Here is a 17,627-nt window from a genome sequence, read left to right on the forward strand (position 1 = left end):
GTGTACAAAAAGCTTTCTTTGACCTGTTGTCATTCCCTTCCCACATCCTTATCTCAAACATACCTCCTTTTTCTTGTGCTTTAACTGATCCTGGAACCTGTGGTAGTCGCGTTCCTGCTCTGATTTGATGCGTTTAGTCTCTTCTTTGAGTTTAATATGGTGGTCTGCTTCCATCTTCTCAATAGTCTGCTTCTGGTGCTTTTCCAGGTTCTCCAGCTCTGCATCATAGTGTTTCTTCTTAGCCTGGGACAAAATGAGAGAAAACAAAATTAGTGTAAGCTTTGGTGAATAAAGAAACAGCCCTACAGAGCTTTGTATCATACCTGCCACATTACATCCATCTCCTCCCAATCATTCCATGAACAAAAAAAATTAAATGCAGTAAGGTAAACGGTGACTTACATTCATCTCCTGGTCGAAACGTCTCTGCATCTGGTCTCTCTGTGTTTCCAGTTTGGCGTTTAGTCCGGCCTGAGCGCGCTGCTCTTCCTTCTGCAGTAAACGGAGCTCACGCAGCTCCTGACGTCTGAACACACACATTTACGATATATACAGCTTTAGTGTGTGAGTTTAACAACTTTTCAGAAGTGAATATAGTTTATTAATTACTTGTTTTAAAATATCAGAAATCCTTTTCCTCTCAGCCTCTGAAGGGCCATGTCAGTGTGCTTGTAACAATGAGACCAAAGTCTGTTGGTATTACTGCAGTGAGACATGCAATGACATATTTGTACCACTAGATGGCATGAGTAATGCACCAGGATTCAGGAACTCCTTAGGGCTTCTAAAGGGTAGTGCAGTGACAAGACTGTTGTCACTGTGCAAATTACTGGACAACAAAAATAAAACTATCGATCATTGTATCTGAACATGCAGACTCCCAACACCAAATACAGCTAACCCAACCTTCACCCTGATCTAAAATTGACTCCAGAGACATTTTATTTTTCTCTCAAACCACAGATATATATAAAGAGAGAAGTACCTAAATGAGTCTTTTTCCATGACAGTCTGTGTATTTATAAACTCAAATCTCAAGAGGCAAAAGCCTGAGACTGAGGATGCCTGAAATAGTATGCTTTTTCTTTAACCTTTACTTAACCAGGAGAGTCCCATTTGGATTAAGAATCCCTTTTTCAAGGAAGACCAGGCCAAGACAGGCAGTGAGACCAAATTAAAAAGAACTAAAAATCAAGTATAGTGACCTCACATGTCAAAAGACAAATTTAAAAGAGATAATTGTGTATAAAAGCAGCATCCAACAAGCTACTCTACTGTACACTGTACTGACAGGAATAAACAGACAGCAGAGTTCATGGCTCTAATTCACAAAGAATGAAGACAGAAACTGAATGTGTGTTATGTAGACGGATGGAGTCATTCACATACCTCAAGAATCTCATTTCCTCATCTTTCTTCTCATCATCCCTGATAATCTTGGAGGTGGTCACGCTCACCTCCACGCCGTCGACAACAAACTTCCTGGTTCGCTTCAGAGTCTTACTCGAGTAGGGCTGAGAGGCAGACAGAGGGGAACAAAGGTCAGACAAAAAAAGGATGGCTTGAATCAGACCCCAAGTACAAGAGTACATGTATCACGGCATGTGTTGGAGAGCGCACTGAAACTCTGATGGGTGGTTATTCAAACAAGGTGTCTACAGGTATCAGACACTTAAATTAAATGCCTTTTAAGACCTTTGTAAGGTGTGTAGTCCCATGCAGAGGTAGGTTTTATATAAGCATATACTTATTAAAGTTAGGTTAATGTACATTTTGCCAGCAGGTAAGAAGTGGCAAAGTGAAAAGATGGTATTATTAAGAACTGTAACATTTTTTCAGATAGATGGATGAATAAAATTAGATAAAATGATTGAAGCAAATTCAAATTTAAGACTATTTAGTGACTTTTTAAGGCCTAATATTTATAATATTTAAAATAAATACATTATAAGATGTTTTAAGGAACTGCAGAAACCCTGTCTAGCAGTTTAGAGACATCAAGTACTAGGGTGAAACTACTTTTTAACTCCACACAAACTGATTTTTTTCCACTTTCAATCTTCAGCCCCAACCATCGCTGACTCGAGTGACATCACCTGAGGCCATTTATCAGATTTCAAGCCTCCCTCTGGAGCCATAAAAGGCTTTATACAACTTTTTCCCCCATATGCAGTAGCAGCCCCCAAAAGACTTGTAAACAGACTTTGATGTATAAAAACAGCGGACTTCCCCTTAAAATATGCGTGCCTTTGTGACTCTTTTTATCTGGTGGAAGGAGAGGCAGCTGTGTGTGTGTGTGTGTGTGTGTGTGTGTGTGTGTGTTGACAAAGGCATTAATATTCCTGTCAATCTGGTTCTACTGTAACAAGCAGCAAGATGCTCCATCTGTCACTGTAATGGGGAGCGCCATGCGGGTAGTAACCTCATCCCGTAACTATGACACAATGTGACTTCTTTTAACAATGCTAGATGAACGTCTACTTCATCTACAGTTCATCTGGCTGCTTTGACAATAGAGTTTGACTCGTTTCCAAACTTGCAACGAGGTCAACAATTTTCCTGAAACAGTCACATTTTGGAGAATCAAGGTTTTAAGCAAACACAAGCAATCTAGTTTTAATCATGGGCCCAAGAACAGGCCCATGACCTCCTTTCTTTGCTCCCAGATCAAAGTTGAAACATTTTGGAGGCAGGAGCAAGACAACACCGGCCAGTCTAACAATGTCTTGGGAGGCCATGATACATAATACATTAAATGTTTAATAACAGACAAAATTGTTATGGCTAACAAAGTATGTTTCCCCATATCTAAATCAGCTTTCACAGGCAATATTTACAAGACTGATATGGCAGGGTTTACTCTGCAAACACTGGGTAGCTCAAAGCCTTGGTGATGTCATTTCCTGTTTTAAAAATAGTTTGTATAAGAGGAGAGGAGAGGAGAGGAGAGGAGAGGAGGAAACTGAATCTAAAAGTGGGAATTAATTTTGGTTTGCGCAAACTGCTGTCCACAGCCCTCTACAGCTGAGCAAACAGACAACATACGAGCCACTGGATGCTACTTTTGCACCGTTCTGTACTGTTGATTCCCTTTCCACAAAGCTGACACATTTACAATAGCAATAAATCCATGTGCTTTTGTGTTTGAGTGTGTTATTAAGAACACACTGGCGCTATAAACGCAGGACATGCGGGTCACTCTGTAGCCGAGCGGCGCTGTTTGTGTTTGAGGCTCTAACTTCCCACCGCTTGTCATTCACAAAACCAAACACAGATCAATTCATGAGCACATGCACACACTGATGCTCTCAATCACACACACACACGAATGTGAGCGTCCTCCTGTCCAAATAACAAAGATAGCCCATTCATCACTCTCACTGCAGACTGCTGCTGCTGCTGCTGAATAATGTGTTCTGGAAAAACTTAACATGCCACAAACAGACAGGACTCCATGCGCAGTCAATAGGATTTCAATCATGGTCGCTCCGTAAGCCTCCAGAAGCAGCAGAGTGACAATGAGCTGCATAGAAACTTCCATTTGCGCTGGTGAATGCTGAACTGTGCCCACACAAAGGGCACTGTTGGTCGCCATGAATGGAAAATGTTGCATATTTTGCTTCAGAAAGGCTGGGCGATAAACGATAAAATGGTGTCTCTTTTCTCTCCTCTAGCTTCCTAACCTCTCCTCCCTCACTGGGACTGTCAGGCGAGTCACAAATTTGGTGATGTTGAACCCTCCATCTCCTTTTTTTTTTTTTTTATTAGATTATGTCAAAATGCACTGTCACGAGGTAAGAAAGGAAGCGTGTTTTCTGTTTTTACAATGGCGTGTTGGAGATTTAGTTTTAACCCTCCACAGAGGTCCTTTAATATACAAGTGTCTGTCAATAATTCAGCTGGTTGCACCACATAAATCCATAATTATCATAACCAATTGAAAAGAAAAACTCAGGCATTAACTAGTATCATGCTCTGTATCCTCCCTAAAAGCAATGTATGGTGCAATCCTAATGGAAGACAGGCTATCCTCTGTTTCAGCTGCTTAACACCCACACCCCAAAACACAACACAATGCAGTTTCAGTTCCTCTGTGGGTGCCGAGAAATAGTTTTTCCAAGGAGGGGTTTTCCTACAGAGGCACTGAGCTGCTTCAATACTGCTCTATTTCACCTTAAAGTCATGTTCTCCGCTCAAACACTTCAGTGAATAAATCATTCATCTCAGCATTTAAATAAGGAAGGGATACTCATACAGGACATGTCAGGCTGTTTCAAGTAGAGAGAGTTTGGCTTCACGCTGACTCACCCTTGAAGACATTAAGATGGCCTCCTTGCTGATCGACAAATCCATGCTCTCTGATGCCATGCTGCCTGAATAAGAGGACCGGCTGTTGATAATTCCTCCATTGATATAAGGCGAGACAGCTTCAGCGCTTCCTCCCATCGATGTCCGCTCTGGGGTATTCTTGGTTAGGCTACCATTCGGCTCTGAACGGGGTGTAGGCACTGGGGTGGGAGCAATAGATGGAGCCGGAGTGGGTGTAGGGGTGACAATGGGACTTTGGCTCGGGGTTGGTAAGCCTCCGTTAGCCACAGTGCTGCTCTCCTCCTCTGTCACCACGACCTTGGGCCCCTCTGGTTCTGTTGAGTCTATGATGATATCAACATGTTCCTCAGATGCCTCGGGCTGGAGGGATGGGGGCTGTTCTGTCTCTGGGGTCCCCACAGCAACCTGAAAATGAATGTTAGTATCATTACTGAATACACCACATGTAATACTATGTCATTTTCTACATCTAAATTTCAAAGAGCACCTTTTCCTCCAGTGTGGGAGTAGTCTTCCCATCCTCAATGCCTGAATCTGTGCTGGAGGTCTTGGTTGAGGCCTCGCTCTCAGATTTCTCAGACTCAAGAGTGACGTCATCGGCCAGTTTGTCGCCCAGCTCCTCTGGATCCTTTGGAGGGAGGTTCTGCCGTGGCAGGGGAACAGGGACCACCATGACGGCACCTGGCTGCTCCTCTGCGGGTGCATCTGGCTGGAGACCCTTCCTGGGTAGAGGTATTGGTGTGGTTGGAGAGGGCGTGGTGGGGCTTGGGGTGTCCGGAGACTGGTCTCCTTCCAAACTGGTCTGACTGGTCTGGCATGGCTCCTTTTCTGGAGACTTAAAGAGATAAGGAAGGTTTAGAGAATGATTGTTATGCGCAGATGTGACAAAACAAGTGATGTTTTTAAGTCACTCGTGATCTCCCAAATGTTTAACTCCAACTAAAATCACATTCAGTCTTCCATTTCTGTTGTAATACATAGAGTCAGCATATTTTTGAATGTATTGTATATATTTTTTTATTATTAAAAAAGAAGAGAATAAGTAAGTGGAGAAATATGAGAAATGCTCTTTTTTTTAAGCAGGAAAGCTAATGTGGCTCTTGTGTTATGCAGCAGGCTCCTGTCTTGCTCAGTGCGACCAACTGCTCTGCCTATGAATGCTACTGTTAATGCTTCATGCAAGACTTGGCTGTATTGAAAGAAAATATCGACCTACATGGGTTGAATGAATGCAAAACTAGATTGGCAGCATCATGAAATCAAACAATGTAAACTATACAGGACACAGAACAAGTAACAGAGCAGATACTGTATGTTGTAGCAGACAATAATATGCAATTATATCTCAGTCAATGTCCCCATCTTCAGTGTGATCTTAACCTTTGCTTTAGTAGGAATGCAGTTATTCCTGCTTAGACTGCTACTTTTTACTAAAGCTGAGATGACCTATTAAATCTGTTATAGGCAAGAGGCTAAAAGCCTGTGCAACAACCACAGACCGAGCGTTTTTAATGGCACTACTACTAAGAATTATATTTGATTCTTGAGGAAAAGGTGCAACATCCCAAATAAAATTACCAATAAGAAATCAAATTTAAGATCACATCTGAGAAGCAGCCTAAAAACAACTTAACTCTAACAAACACACCAATAAAAATGAATAAAAACAATCTTAAACCATCAAAGAAATTATTACCACTGACTAAATTATTGACCAATATGCCCTAAAACATCAGCAACCAGACTGAAAGGGCAGAGTTTCTGCAGCAATTACATAAATTTACAGAAAGAGGCAATTTCCACAATTTGAAATCTAATTACAGAAAGGTTCCAGACGTGTGTTAGACATGGGAATTCTATGCTCTGTAATTATAAACACCACTGAAGATGTTATTTCAGAATTATGTGCACAGCCATCTGTCAAACTGAGCAATTCTGCTTCTTAAAATATCTCTCTCCGCAGTCTTCCACCAGAGGTAAACAATACCATCAGACATCTTTATGGTCAGGTTCAGCCCTCCTAATGTCTCAGCAAACATCTCGGCCCGGCTGTGTGTGATATATAGGAAGAGATAAACAGATAACTGCTTGGCTGGCTTTCAGGGTCTTGTAACTGTATGTGTCAAAATGTTGCTGAGTGTGTGCAAGAGTGCTGGAAGAGACAGCTGGAATGATATTATAGTTAACTAAACCCAGATGAGACATATGATGTTTGGACTCAGTCAGCCATTTACAGTAAGTACAAATGGTAACATATTTTGATACTTAAATTGATTTGAATATTTCCCATAAATAATCCAGACTGAAACAGCTGTGTAGCAAACAGTTAGCAGCACCTACAGATAACTTAATCCAAAAACAGCTACAATGTTTGATTCACAAGATGTCTGGAAAGATCAGTCATTGAAAAACTGCACAGTAACGACACCGGTGCCAAGTTATTCACCTCAGTAAATTTGGAAGTCATCACACTAACTGTTGACATTAGGACAGGAAGGGATAAATGTGCAGACATTAATTTTCGTGGAGAGAAAAACACATCCATGTTCAACACATTTGTCTTGTCACAGCAGCTTGTTAGCACGAGTATTTCAAGGGTCTTCCATTACTGTGGGTCCCTGGTGTACAGGAGACTGTCTGCCTTTAATTAAGGGTCACAGTATAGCAACAGAACAATGCACGACCTTAAATAATTCACTCCATCAGAGGTTGTGATGTGACAGCGTCTCTGTGCAGCAGCGAGGCTGAGGGCAGCACCTATATTTAACCCTGTGTGGGTGTTGCCTGTATTCCGGTTTAAGTTCCTTTGTTTGTGCAGAGGGCAGGAGGTAAACTGCACTCTCATACTACTGTGTGTCACTTTCTAATCTTATGCCCTTTGTGGATTTATGAATGGCTCCTGCAGGATGGACCTTCAGTTCTTTGCCAGGAAGGCAGTGTTTACCAGAAAAATGCTGTTCAAAGGGGGCAACAGGCGAAGGCTTTAAAGCAGGGAAACAGTTAAGGTAGAACGTGTGCTTTTCGGGACATGGTAGGTGCATGAGTTGGTGACAGTAAAACGAAGGCCCTCTTATTCTGACTCATCTGATTCTACAGTACGTAAGCTCACAGCAGTTACTGTCCCTTAATTGACCTTGTAAATCCAAATCACGTGCACTTTTACAACCCCTGGACTGCCGACGACTCTCTTTTTTGGGAACAAACAATGACAGGAGAGAAAATGAAAGGACAGAAAAGACGAAAAATAAAAAGTCTAGGTTGGGTACCACAGTGAGTTCCATGGCGTCGTCCTCCTCTCCTTCCTCCCTATTGTCCTCGATTTCCTCCATGACCTCAGCTTTGGCCTCGGCTACCAGCTCCCGCAGCGGGCGATTAGACGTCACTGATCTCACAAAGGGGTGCTGTGGACACAAGGGACAGAGGAGAGATGGTTAATTAGTTATCAGTTGAAATGCACAGAGGGACTGGTTCTTAAATAGCGAGACAACTTCTTGTTTTTCCCCCGCTTGCAATTCTTTTTATGCATCATACTCTGACATAATTGAGCTTGTAAACACCACAAAGAGGGAGGGAGACTAAGAGGCTTAATGTGACCACAGGTTGAACAGCCATGCAATCATAAAACAATATTTGCTGGAGGGAATCACAACACATTATCCATAGATCTGAGTATCATCAGGCCATGAGACAATTGCTTCAGGGATGCTGCCAGCACTGGACAGACAATGACAAGGTGGTAAGACGATAAGGAATAGGTGAAGGTAAGCTACAGAATTAAATAAAATTCTGGTGAAAAATAAAGTTACAGCAGTCAAAAACATCAGTTTACCCATGGGGCTGCGACAGGCAAGAGACAAAGCTACAGGAGACTTTCACTGCAGAGGAAACTCTATCTGCCACCTGCCTGTTCCTGAACTGCTCCAACAATAGTGTCTCCACAATACAGCTCTCCCTTTAATGGCACGATGATGTAGTAGTGTTCAATTTAACATCACGTCCTTAAAATCGCAGGTCATCTTTAGTTCTGCAGCTGCTAAAGAGAAAATGTGTTTTTTCCTGCCAGAGTGCAAACAGAGCAGTAATAAGCTGAGTGCAAGGAGAATAAAAAGCTAAATTAAAAGTTGAGTGCAGCTGATCATCTATTATTCAGATGCTCTGCACTACTGTGTAATTTAATTGGAACAGCTGATAAAGGGAAAAGGCTACAAGTGGTGCTGGACCATGAAATGTGTATAAATCGCTCTGAGTGGGTGTGTGTGTGCATTTGTTGATCACAGTTGTTTGTGCGCAGGGGCTTGTCCTCGAGGACTACACTAGGCTTCAGCTTTTAACTTCTCCAATGACTAACAACCGTCAGTCTGATGAGTCAGGTAGTGCAAATGCTGAGCGCCGTCCAACCGTGTATCACACCACAGTGGAAATAAGAATACATGAATAAGAGTATAAAAACATTTGATTAAATATATATATATATATATATATATATATATATATATATATATATTTAATCAAATATAATCAAATATATAAATCAAATTGTATATGTATACATATATATATGTACACATGCATTTGCCATTTATCGCAGATGTTTGATTGTAATTATAGATACAAAGGTTAGTTTTGTTAGTGTCTACATTTAGATGTTCTGTTTTTACCCTCGTCAAAACCAGGATTCGCCACAAACTTCAAATTTCCCCCAGGGGACAGTGTCTCATGTCCTGCGTGACACTGTGTTTTGTGACTGATGTGTGTTTCCGTCGGCTCACATTCGGTCATCTTATCTTTGACCCATGATTGAACCTACAGAAGACCTAATATCTAATTGTAACTTCAACCTGAGGTGATTTTTTTTTTTTATTACTCTAAATGTAGGAAGATACAGTTTGATTTATGCTCCTTGTATTGCCACCATGGCTGCAACCATGACTAGATTTGACTGCAGATTTTCCAACAACTTTTATCTGACTGCTGATAAAATCTCAAATTGACCATCATAACATTATACGTTAATATATTGAAATTTAGATGGACTAAATTATGTTCAACAGCAAAAATCTACTCAGATAGGGGCTCTGTATTCTGATATCAATGTAGAATCTTGCAGATACTGATGCTTCGCCCAGACAGGTTTACAAGGCATCTATATAAAAAAGATGGAGGATGATGGATGGATGACACTTGCCCAAAATTGAAGCCAAAACATCTTGATCGCCCCCTGGTGGCTGGCTCCAGCTTAGGTCATAAGGCCCGCCCCCTCCATGTTAGCAAATGGTACATGACCCAAACTAAAAATGGATAGTTATGCTGCGTTCCAGGCAAGTTTGTGAGCCCGTAAGTCACCACTTCAAGTCACGACTCATGACTTCATATCATTCCAGGCAAGTCATGCCAAACTCTGAAAGCAACATGGCGGACCGTGCGGGGTTTATGTTTGTTTATGATCACTTCTGTCACCAAAGGTGCCGGTTCCTTGCTCATTTGAGTGAAACGGAGCATAAGGTCACAGATGCTATTATACTTTTTATTTTACGTTATCTGTGTGTCTGGAAACGTATTTTGTATTGATTTATTCTTGCACTGGAAACCAGCTGTTAGAGCGGCTGCCAATAATGTGTTAACATTAGGGTTATTTTTTTTTGTCTATTTCTCACGGTGTGTCACCTGCATCAACACTGCATCCATGGGGCTGCCATTGTTGTTTAGGAGTAAGGTAATTGGTTTAGAGGGCTGTGTGATGTCAGAAAGCGTAACTGGGAGTACATCGATCTGGTACGAGTTCACGGGTGGTAAGTTACGGGTTTGACTGCCGTTCCAGTGCACTTTCATGGGTAAAAGGTTGTAAAAACACAAGTTACAGGTTGCCTGGAACGCAGCATTAATATCAAATACATTTTTGCCAAAGATGGTTTCTGTCATTTTTGTAGTTCTTATGCTGTATGTGCTGTTTGTATAAGTGTTCATTTTTATTCACAAGTTCGATTTTAGGTGCTTATTTAATACTATAATAGGGAGTTTGATGTCATGATTGACTGCTGTGTGTGCTAATCGCTGCGCTGCTTCTGATTGGTCAGACAGGCGTTTGGGTGGGAACCCGACACTGCGGAATTCACTACCGTACAGACTCTGGCTCCAAATGACGTCACCAGCACAAGATGGCAGCGGCTGAGTCTGGTATATTTTGGCTTCATTTCTGTACATTGGGGGAAAGTAAAACGTGTTGTCTTTCTTTCTACACAGTCTATAGTTTTCATGTACATGTCAGGCCAAACATACAAATTCGAAACAAACATTAATAGTATATTCCTTTTGCCTTCATATCTGTAGCATGTCAAGTTTCCAAGTGTTAGAAACAAAACTAGCACATACTTTCTCTCAGTCCAACAAACATTTTCATTAAAACAAAATAATTCAGGATTTGAGCTGAGGTGGAATTTTTTGGGAGTCCTGTCAAAAACAGCATGGAATTGATATTTAAAGATAAATTATATATTTATTAAAAAAAAAATCCTGCTCAGCCTTATTTGATACAGCAAAGTACTTTTATGATCACGTATTTCAACACAAGTTTGACAGCTGCTGTGGAGGAGAGCCACACCGTTTCATTTAAAGACACACAGTCCAACTGATTGAGGCTCCAACAACCACATCACCACTTCCTGAGCACACACCAACATGCTGAGTGATCAGCCATCAGACTGTTAAAGCCGTGCAAACCTGTGGTGGTGCAGAGCGAAATTAACAAATGCTTGGGCTTCCAAGATGTGCAGCTACACTGAATGCTCCACCAATATTTGGAAATGTATGTTTGAGTTTGTGAAGCTTGGAAGAGGGTGTGACAGCTGAGCTGGTGCTGCAGTGGGTACATGGATTTAAAGGGCAAAAGTAAATAAATAACCCAGCTCCTGTGCATAGGCCATTTACTCCTTAACTACTACTACAACAGTAAAATGGTGTCTTTATGGACTTTAAGGGCTGAGTTTCAGATTTTCTTCAGTTTAAACCAAGTGAGGAAAAGCTCTGTAGAAAGAGTGACGCTGTTCAAAAAGAAAATGAATTAGCCCTCCCTTTAGAAATATGTAATTATACAATAGACTAGCTTTAATCAGCAGATTTTTTGTCCAGTTGCCACCAGTGATCTAAACCCACTGTAAGGTAAAATTCATTATTGGATCAAAACCACACAGTATCTGTATATTTCTTATCCTTTCCCCTCAGGCACCATTAGTATATCTAAGGTAGCGAATATCTGAGATTTCATGCTTCAACAGTTTATTGTAACAAGTGAACTGGGACCTCCCATGTTCAAGCTAAAAACACAGCTTCCTTGAGCTACGTCAAAGGAGAAAAAGCAAACGGTGTAGTTTTGCTGCTCTGTTAAATCTAGCTGTTTTTTTTACTGCCATTATGGATCAAGATGTGGATCAGTGGAGCTTATGTCCTCTCTTTCAGGTTTCACATTGCTTCAGACAGTGAGGCTGGTGATTTCAGGTCTGACATGCACGGCTGGGCGTGAAAAGGTTAAACGTGAACAATATGGCCCATTAGGGGACCAGAGTAGGGGGCTGCAGAGTTACCTGTGTGGCAATGACAGTGGAGCGTGTGGATTTGTACTTCTGTCTCTGTGAGGTCTTTGTGAGGATAAATTTGAGTTTTAGACCTTGAGAGAGCACATTCTTGGGAAAGCAGGGGCACTGTGGTCAGGCCTGACTTTTTCAGAGGGTGGTTCGGAGGTTAAGACATGTTTTTAAGGTTTAGGTTATAATTAGGTTTAGGTTACATTTGGGGCAAGGCTTGGTGTTAGGCAAGCAGTAATTTTGGTCTGCAAAAATGAAATCAACTTGACTTTTATTTGCCCAAATTTTGAAATATCAGTCTGAGAAAAGTCCCTCACTCTGTGTAGTCCGCAGACCTCCCAGTATCTGCATTCTACTGAAAAATAGTTCCTACGTGTGTTTTCTTAAAAAAGTGCTTTTAAAATGTGTTTTGTCAGTGGACAAATTAAACCATGACACATGACTTCAAATTCTGACATTGTGGACCTCCCCTTGGACAAAACTGAGACTGTACCATTAAAAGTGTGCTGAATTAGGTATTAGACATCCTGTTTGCAATGAAACTGTTGATTTGCAGACTATCACAGGTTTACTTTGATATTACTTCATCTACTTCATCGATATTACTTCTGGAGCAATAGTCTTTGTTTCTTTGATTTATATATTTGGATTAATGTACACTGGAGATAATGATATGCTTGGAAAGTGTAAAACACTAAAAGTATGTGTATGATGTCTGTATGTTTGAGAGGAAGAACAAATTCAAATTGTGGCAACTGGGCACCACCACCATAACCTACATGTCACAGCCGCGGCCGCGACAAATCAGCATACCAAAGTGCAACAACCAACTTCCTGTCCTATTCTTAAAACACCATCACAGCACCTGTCCCTTTCACCACACGCAGTATCTTCAGTATCTGTGAGAAAAACTAAATGTTGAAGAACTGGCCCTTTAATGTTAGAATAAGATGCTGAGTAAGGTCAGGATGAGGGTTGAGTTTAGGCCACTGACTGTAAAAAATAATGGAAGGAGCTACTGTCACGTCACCCATTGATTTGTGGACTCCTGTTTAAAAGCCCAGAGTTCAGCATTACGGCCGTTGCCATCTTGGTTTTTTGGAAACGGAAGTGACCATATTTGGATGAGAGGCTGGCACTGACTGAGAAGCAGAGGACACTATCACCAGAAAACACCAGTCACTCAAGCAGTCCACCCTTAATTCTGTATTATTTTAAGCCTTAAAGGAGCAATAAGCGAAATTGATCATTTCTAGATTGAAGGAATTAAAAAATTGCTGTGTGAAGAATAAGAGGTGTAATTTCATCTGGAGTATAGCATGACCTCACACACCCTCTCTCTGTGTTGATCTCCAGCCCATTGTTTACAAGCCGGTCCGGCTGCGCGTTCATGTAGAGACCGACAGTGAGTGAAAGACATCACTAACTGCTAAACTAAGCCAAACTAAGTTGGCTGTTTAGGTTTTATTTCCTCGCCCCTGTGGTGAGTGAATCTGCCTGCAGTGAAAGCGGGGCTAACTGGTGCTTCCTCCTCATGCTCCACTTCACTCAGCTGCCAACACAGCCAGTAAGCCTCGCTCTCCGTTTGGATCCAACCGGAGCACCGAGCCCTGGTTTGTTATTCAGGTTAATGTGGGAAGAAGCAGCGGGTTTATCGGGCAGCTGAGTGAAGCAGAGCCTGCGGAAGAAACATCGGGACCGTCTGGATGTGATAGTCCGTGGAGATGCTGCGGTACTCGCCGGCACAGACGAGGCGAGTGGCGGGGGTGTTGGAGAGCAGAGGTAGAGGGAGGAGTGGCTCATGACACACTTTGTTTTGCTCTACAGGCAGTGCACAACAGCAAACCTAGCGGTGAAATGATTTCGCTTATTGCCCCTTTAATAAAACGTAAATGGGTGAGTTATATAAAAATCCGTCCACCATACAGTTGTCATGAAGGGGGAAATTAGCGAGAGAGACCAAACCGGGTTTTTTTTGGGTACCAGACTGTAAACATTTTTTTTTTCTGTTAAGTTGGGCATTTTAATGGAGGTCTATGAAAATCGACTCGCTCCTTGAGCCAGCCCCAAGTGGCCTTTAAAAGAACTGCAGTTTCCATGTTAGCATTTTTCAGCCTGCAGCATGTAGATGACAGTTAGCATTACGCTTCAGGGCTCAAGAATGCATTATGTCAATAAGGGTTCTCACAAGTATGGAAGTATACGCCTGTGTTTCTGGCTGCACATGTCAATGTTGAGAAACCACTTCAAAGCCCTGGCTCGGTGTCAAAATAGCCAAACACTCCCATGGTAAAATCATCCAACTTACAGACACACAATGATCAGAAACAGAAAAGCATCCAATGTGATACAGGAATGAAAGCAGCTATGCCAAAAACACTGGAGAGATCCTGACCATGAGAAACCATGTGGGAAGAGAGGCTATATTCACTGTAATGAGAACGAGTCATCCAGATGGTCCCCCGCCAGCCCCACAGCCACAGTGACTGATACTGTGTCATGTTGTTTTGTATACATTCTTTAAAGCACACATGTGGGACAGACGGAGAGCAGGGGGTTCAAATATGTTTAATACTATTTTTAAAAGGCGTGATGACAAAGACTTTATGAATCTCTGTACTTTTTTTGCCTCTTTTAAAACAGTCACACACACCTCATACAGTTTAGCACCTACACTCCAGACACTCTTATCTATGATTCATTATAAACTTCATGTTCACTTCCTGCACTACATCTGTTTTCCACATCCATACACTCCAATGAATAACTGCAAGAACCTGTCACATGCACTGATGATAGCTTCCAGTAATCTGACTTCATTCAGCATCCATCACACAGCAGAATTTATGCCATCATTGCACAACTATCTACAGTAAATACTATCTGACAGCTGTGAGGCGCAGCAGGCATGATAAACATCTAAAACCTCCAGCACCAAAAACCGGACCGCGCCCGTCTCTTTCTCCCCCCACTGGAGAGCACATGCACAATTCCCAACGGGCCCGGGTCTAGGATTTTTCATCTCTGCCTCTCTCTAATTGGCCAGAGGTGGCGAGCTCAGGGTTATCCAGACATACTATTGGCTGAGGGTGGGAATGTAAATAGCTGGCATTCCCTCAGCTGTGGGATACAGACAGGAAACTGTGGCTCTGAATTTTAATAGACGCTGCGCTCGTGCTTTAATCCACACCCTGTTCACTTTTTCTCCCATTTTTCTTGCCTGGGACTCTGAGAAACTTTTGACAAAGCTCATCCTCAGATATCAGTGTTTTAGTGCCAGAAAAACTGTCATCAGCTTCTCATTAGAAACATCCCAGCTGTGACAAAGTGCACTAACATGTAAACATTTCAGTCCTTTTCTTCCAGCTTCACCGGCCTGAATTTACGTGCATTCACTGTTGCTGGAAAACAAAGGGAATTCGTGATCCCTTCTTGTGATCATTCTCATTTTTTTTTGGCACAAAAACCTCCATTGTCCTTAAGATGGAAATATTTAAAGAGCCCTCTGAGAGTGCTTTAAAGTGAACAATTCCAAAAGTCAGAGTGTTTACTCACCTTTCACCGCTTTATTTTTAGCTTTGTTCTTTCTCCTAACTTTCTGCACTTTTTACACCCTCCTACTTCTTCTCTTGCCACTCTACCCCACCTTCTACCTCCCTGATCACATGCCAGTGCCCTCCACAGGGCACAGCTCACTCCTCCTGGCATAGATCACTCCATTCAGGTCTTAAAATAGAAGAATAAAAGGCCCTGTATGTGTGTGTGTCAGTGCAAGATAAGGACAAAGCGAGCACAATGTACCATCATATAATCAAAGTGCAGCATTGTGTAACATTCCCTAGGTTATAATTGCACATTGCATCAGGGCTTACCTCCATGAGTTGTGCTACAGTGGGACGGGTCTCTGGGTTTTTGTCCAAAGCTGTCTTCAGGAAATCTTTAAATTCCTGTGACCTTGGATGAACACAAGCAAACAGCATTAATCAAAAAATAAGAAGTATGACGAAAGGTGGGAGGGAAGGGAGAGAAGGGATGAAGGGATAGTTACAACATAACAAAACATTTGAGCAGAACATTTCCAGATATGTGATGATGGTACATGTGGATCATCTTTGTGCACAGCTGCGCTTTATAAAACAAAGCCTTCAACAAGAATGATGAGTGGGCTCCCCATCCCAAATGTCCTTTTCAGCACCTGATAACTTTACTTTTGCAGCACTGAATTTGCTGCGATGGAACATTCAGACTCATAAAATTGATAGGCAGAAAGTTATAGTTTGGCACTCGCTTAAGTCCTGAGTTGTTGCAGTGGTTTTGGAAAGGGCAAAATGAGCTGCAGGCAGGAAGGGGGAGGACAATGTGATACATCCAGTGTCTACAATAAGTTACAGGACACTGAGTGTGCAAAAATGTGGTGATAGAATAAATTAGATGACTCAGTGAAATTCAGACAGGAAGATAGAAGCCCCTGTCCACCTATCATAGTCTGTGCCGTTACTAATGAATCACAGATTATGCAAAACTAGGTTTTTATTTCAATTTACTATAATATTCTAGTTAACATATTCCTGCATTCTCTTCACAAGGCGTACATACTGTATGATATATTTACCAAGCAATGTACAACAGCTGAATTCAGATTCTTTCTAAAGCATCCTCACCATTTGTGTGGATAGTCCAGCGTGGGGGGATCTGACTTGGCGATCTTCAACAGCACTCTCATGGGGTTGAGCTCATGGTGCGGGGGTTCAATCTGAGCGAGCTCGATCAGAGTGATTCCCAGGGACCAGACATCGGCCTTGTAGTCGTACGGAGCGTCCTTCATTGTCTCACACATCACCACCTCTGGGGCCATCCTGGGACAGAGACAAGAAAAGGTTTAGACATATTGTACATTAATATGATCATCCTTAAAATATGCTTCACAGGGATGATCAAGCTGAAGCGTGGAGTTCTCTCAGTGTTTTTGCCACGTGGTATTCAATTATTTTTTTTGTGTAAACATTTGACTGTATGGAATGTGCTGTATGTAACCTGTGTGAGATATGGTTGGGGATAAAATGGACATGACCATGAAGAAGGTATGAAAAAGGGAAGCACACATGATATTTGTTTCCAGGAATATTTCCATCCAGTGATATTTTAAATGATCATCTGGGAATGGAAACTTCAATGGCAACCTCTGTGTCTTGTAAGGTGCAAGTGTATGTAACAATGAATGGCTCCTAAATGGGGATGGGCAATATGGAGAAAATCAAATGTCACAATATTTTTGATCAAATATCTCAATATCGATATTGTAGAGTTGAATATTGAATATTTACACAGTGAGGTTTTTGGATATAATGACTATGTTGTATTGCGTGGCGGCACAGTGGTGCAGTGGTTAGCATTGTCGCCTCACAGCAAGAGGGTTCCTGGGCCGATCCCAAGGTGGGGGAGCCCTTCTGTGCGGAGTCTGCATGTTCTCCCTGAGTCGGTGTGGGTTTTCTCTGTGTGCTCCGGGTTCCCCCCACAGTTCAAAGACATGCAGGTTACTTGGTGACTCTAAATGGCCATAAGTGTGAATTTGAGCGTGAATGGTGGTCCAGGGTGCACCCCACCTCTCACCCAGTGTCAGCTGGGAGAGGCTCCAGCCCCTCCCCCGCCCCGACCCCCAACACGAGAAGCAGTTACCTACGATATTACGATGTCTGTAATCTAAAACGAGATCTAGCCTGA

General features: G+C 42.1%; 1 protein-coding gene across 2 annotated transcripts in view; it reads right to left on the reverse strand.

Moving 5' to 3' along the window:
- stk10 (serine/threonine kinase 10) overlaps positions 1 to 17,627 on the reverse strand; it is a 58,638-nt gene that overhangs the window by 5,641 nt on the left and 35,370 nt on the right. For both annotated transcript variants that reach the window (XM_049591711.1, XM_049591710.1), the window contains exons 6-13: positions 16,568 to 16,762; positions 15,779 to 15,860; positions 7,596 to 7,730; positions 4,817 to 5,164; positions 4,309 to 4,734; positions 1,390 to 1,514; positions 403 to 526; positions 64 to 243 (exon numbers count right to left, since the gene is read on the reverse strand). In XM_049591711.1, coding sequence (XP_049447668.1) covers positions 64 to 243; positions 403 to 526; positions 1,390 to 1,514; positions 4,309 to 4,734; positions 4,817 to 5,164; positions 7,596 to 7,730; positions 15,779 to 15,860; positions 16,568 to 16,762 — 1,615 coding nt within the window. The remainder of the gene's footprint in view (positions 1 to 63; positions 244 to 402; positions 527 to 1,389; positions 1,515 to 4,308; positions 4,735 to 4,816; positions 5,165 to 7,595; positions 7,731 to 15,778; positions 15,861 to 16,567; positions 16,763 to 17,627) is intronic.

This window comes from Epinephelus fuscoguttatus, linkage group LG12 (genome assembly GCF_011397635.1).
Source record: "Epinephelus fuscoguttatus linkage group LG12, E.fuscoguttatus.final_Chr_v1".
NCBI classification, from domain to species: domain Eukaryota; kingdom Metazoa; phylum Chordata; class Actinopteri; order Perciformes; family Serranidae; genus Epinephelus; species Epinephelus fuscoguttatus.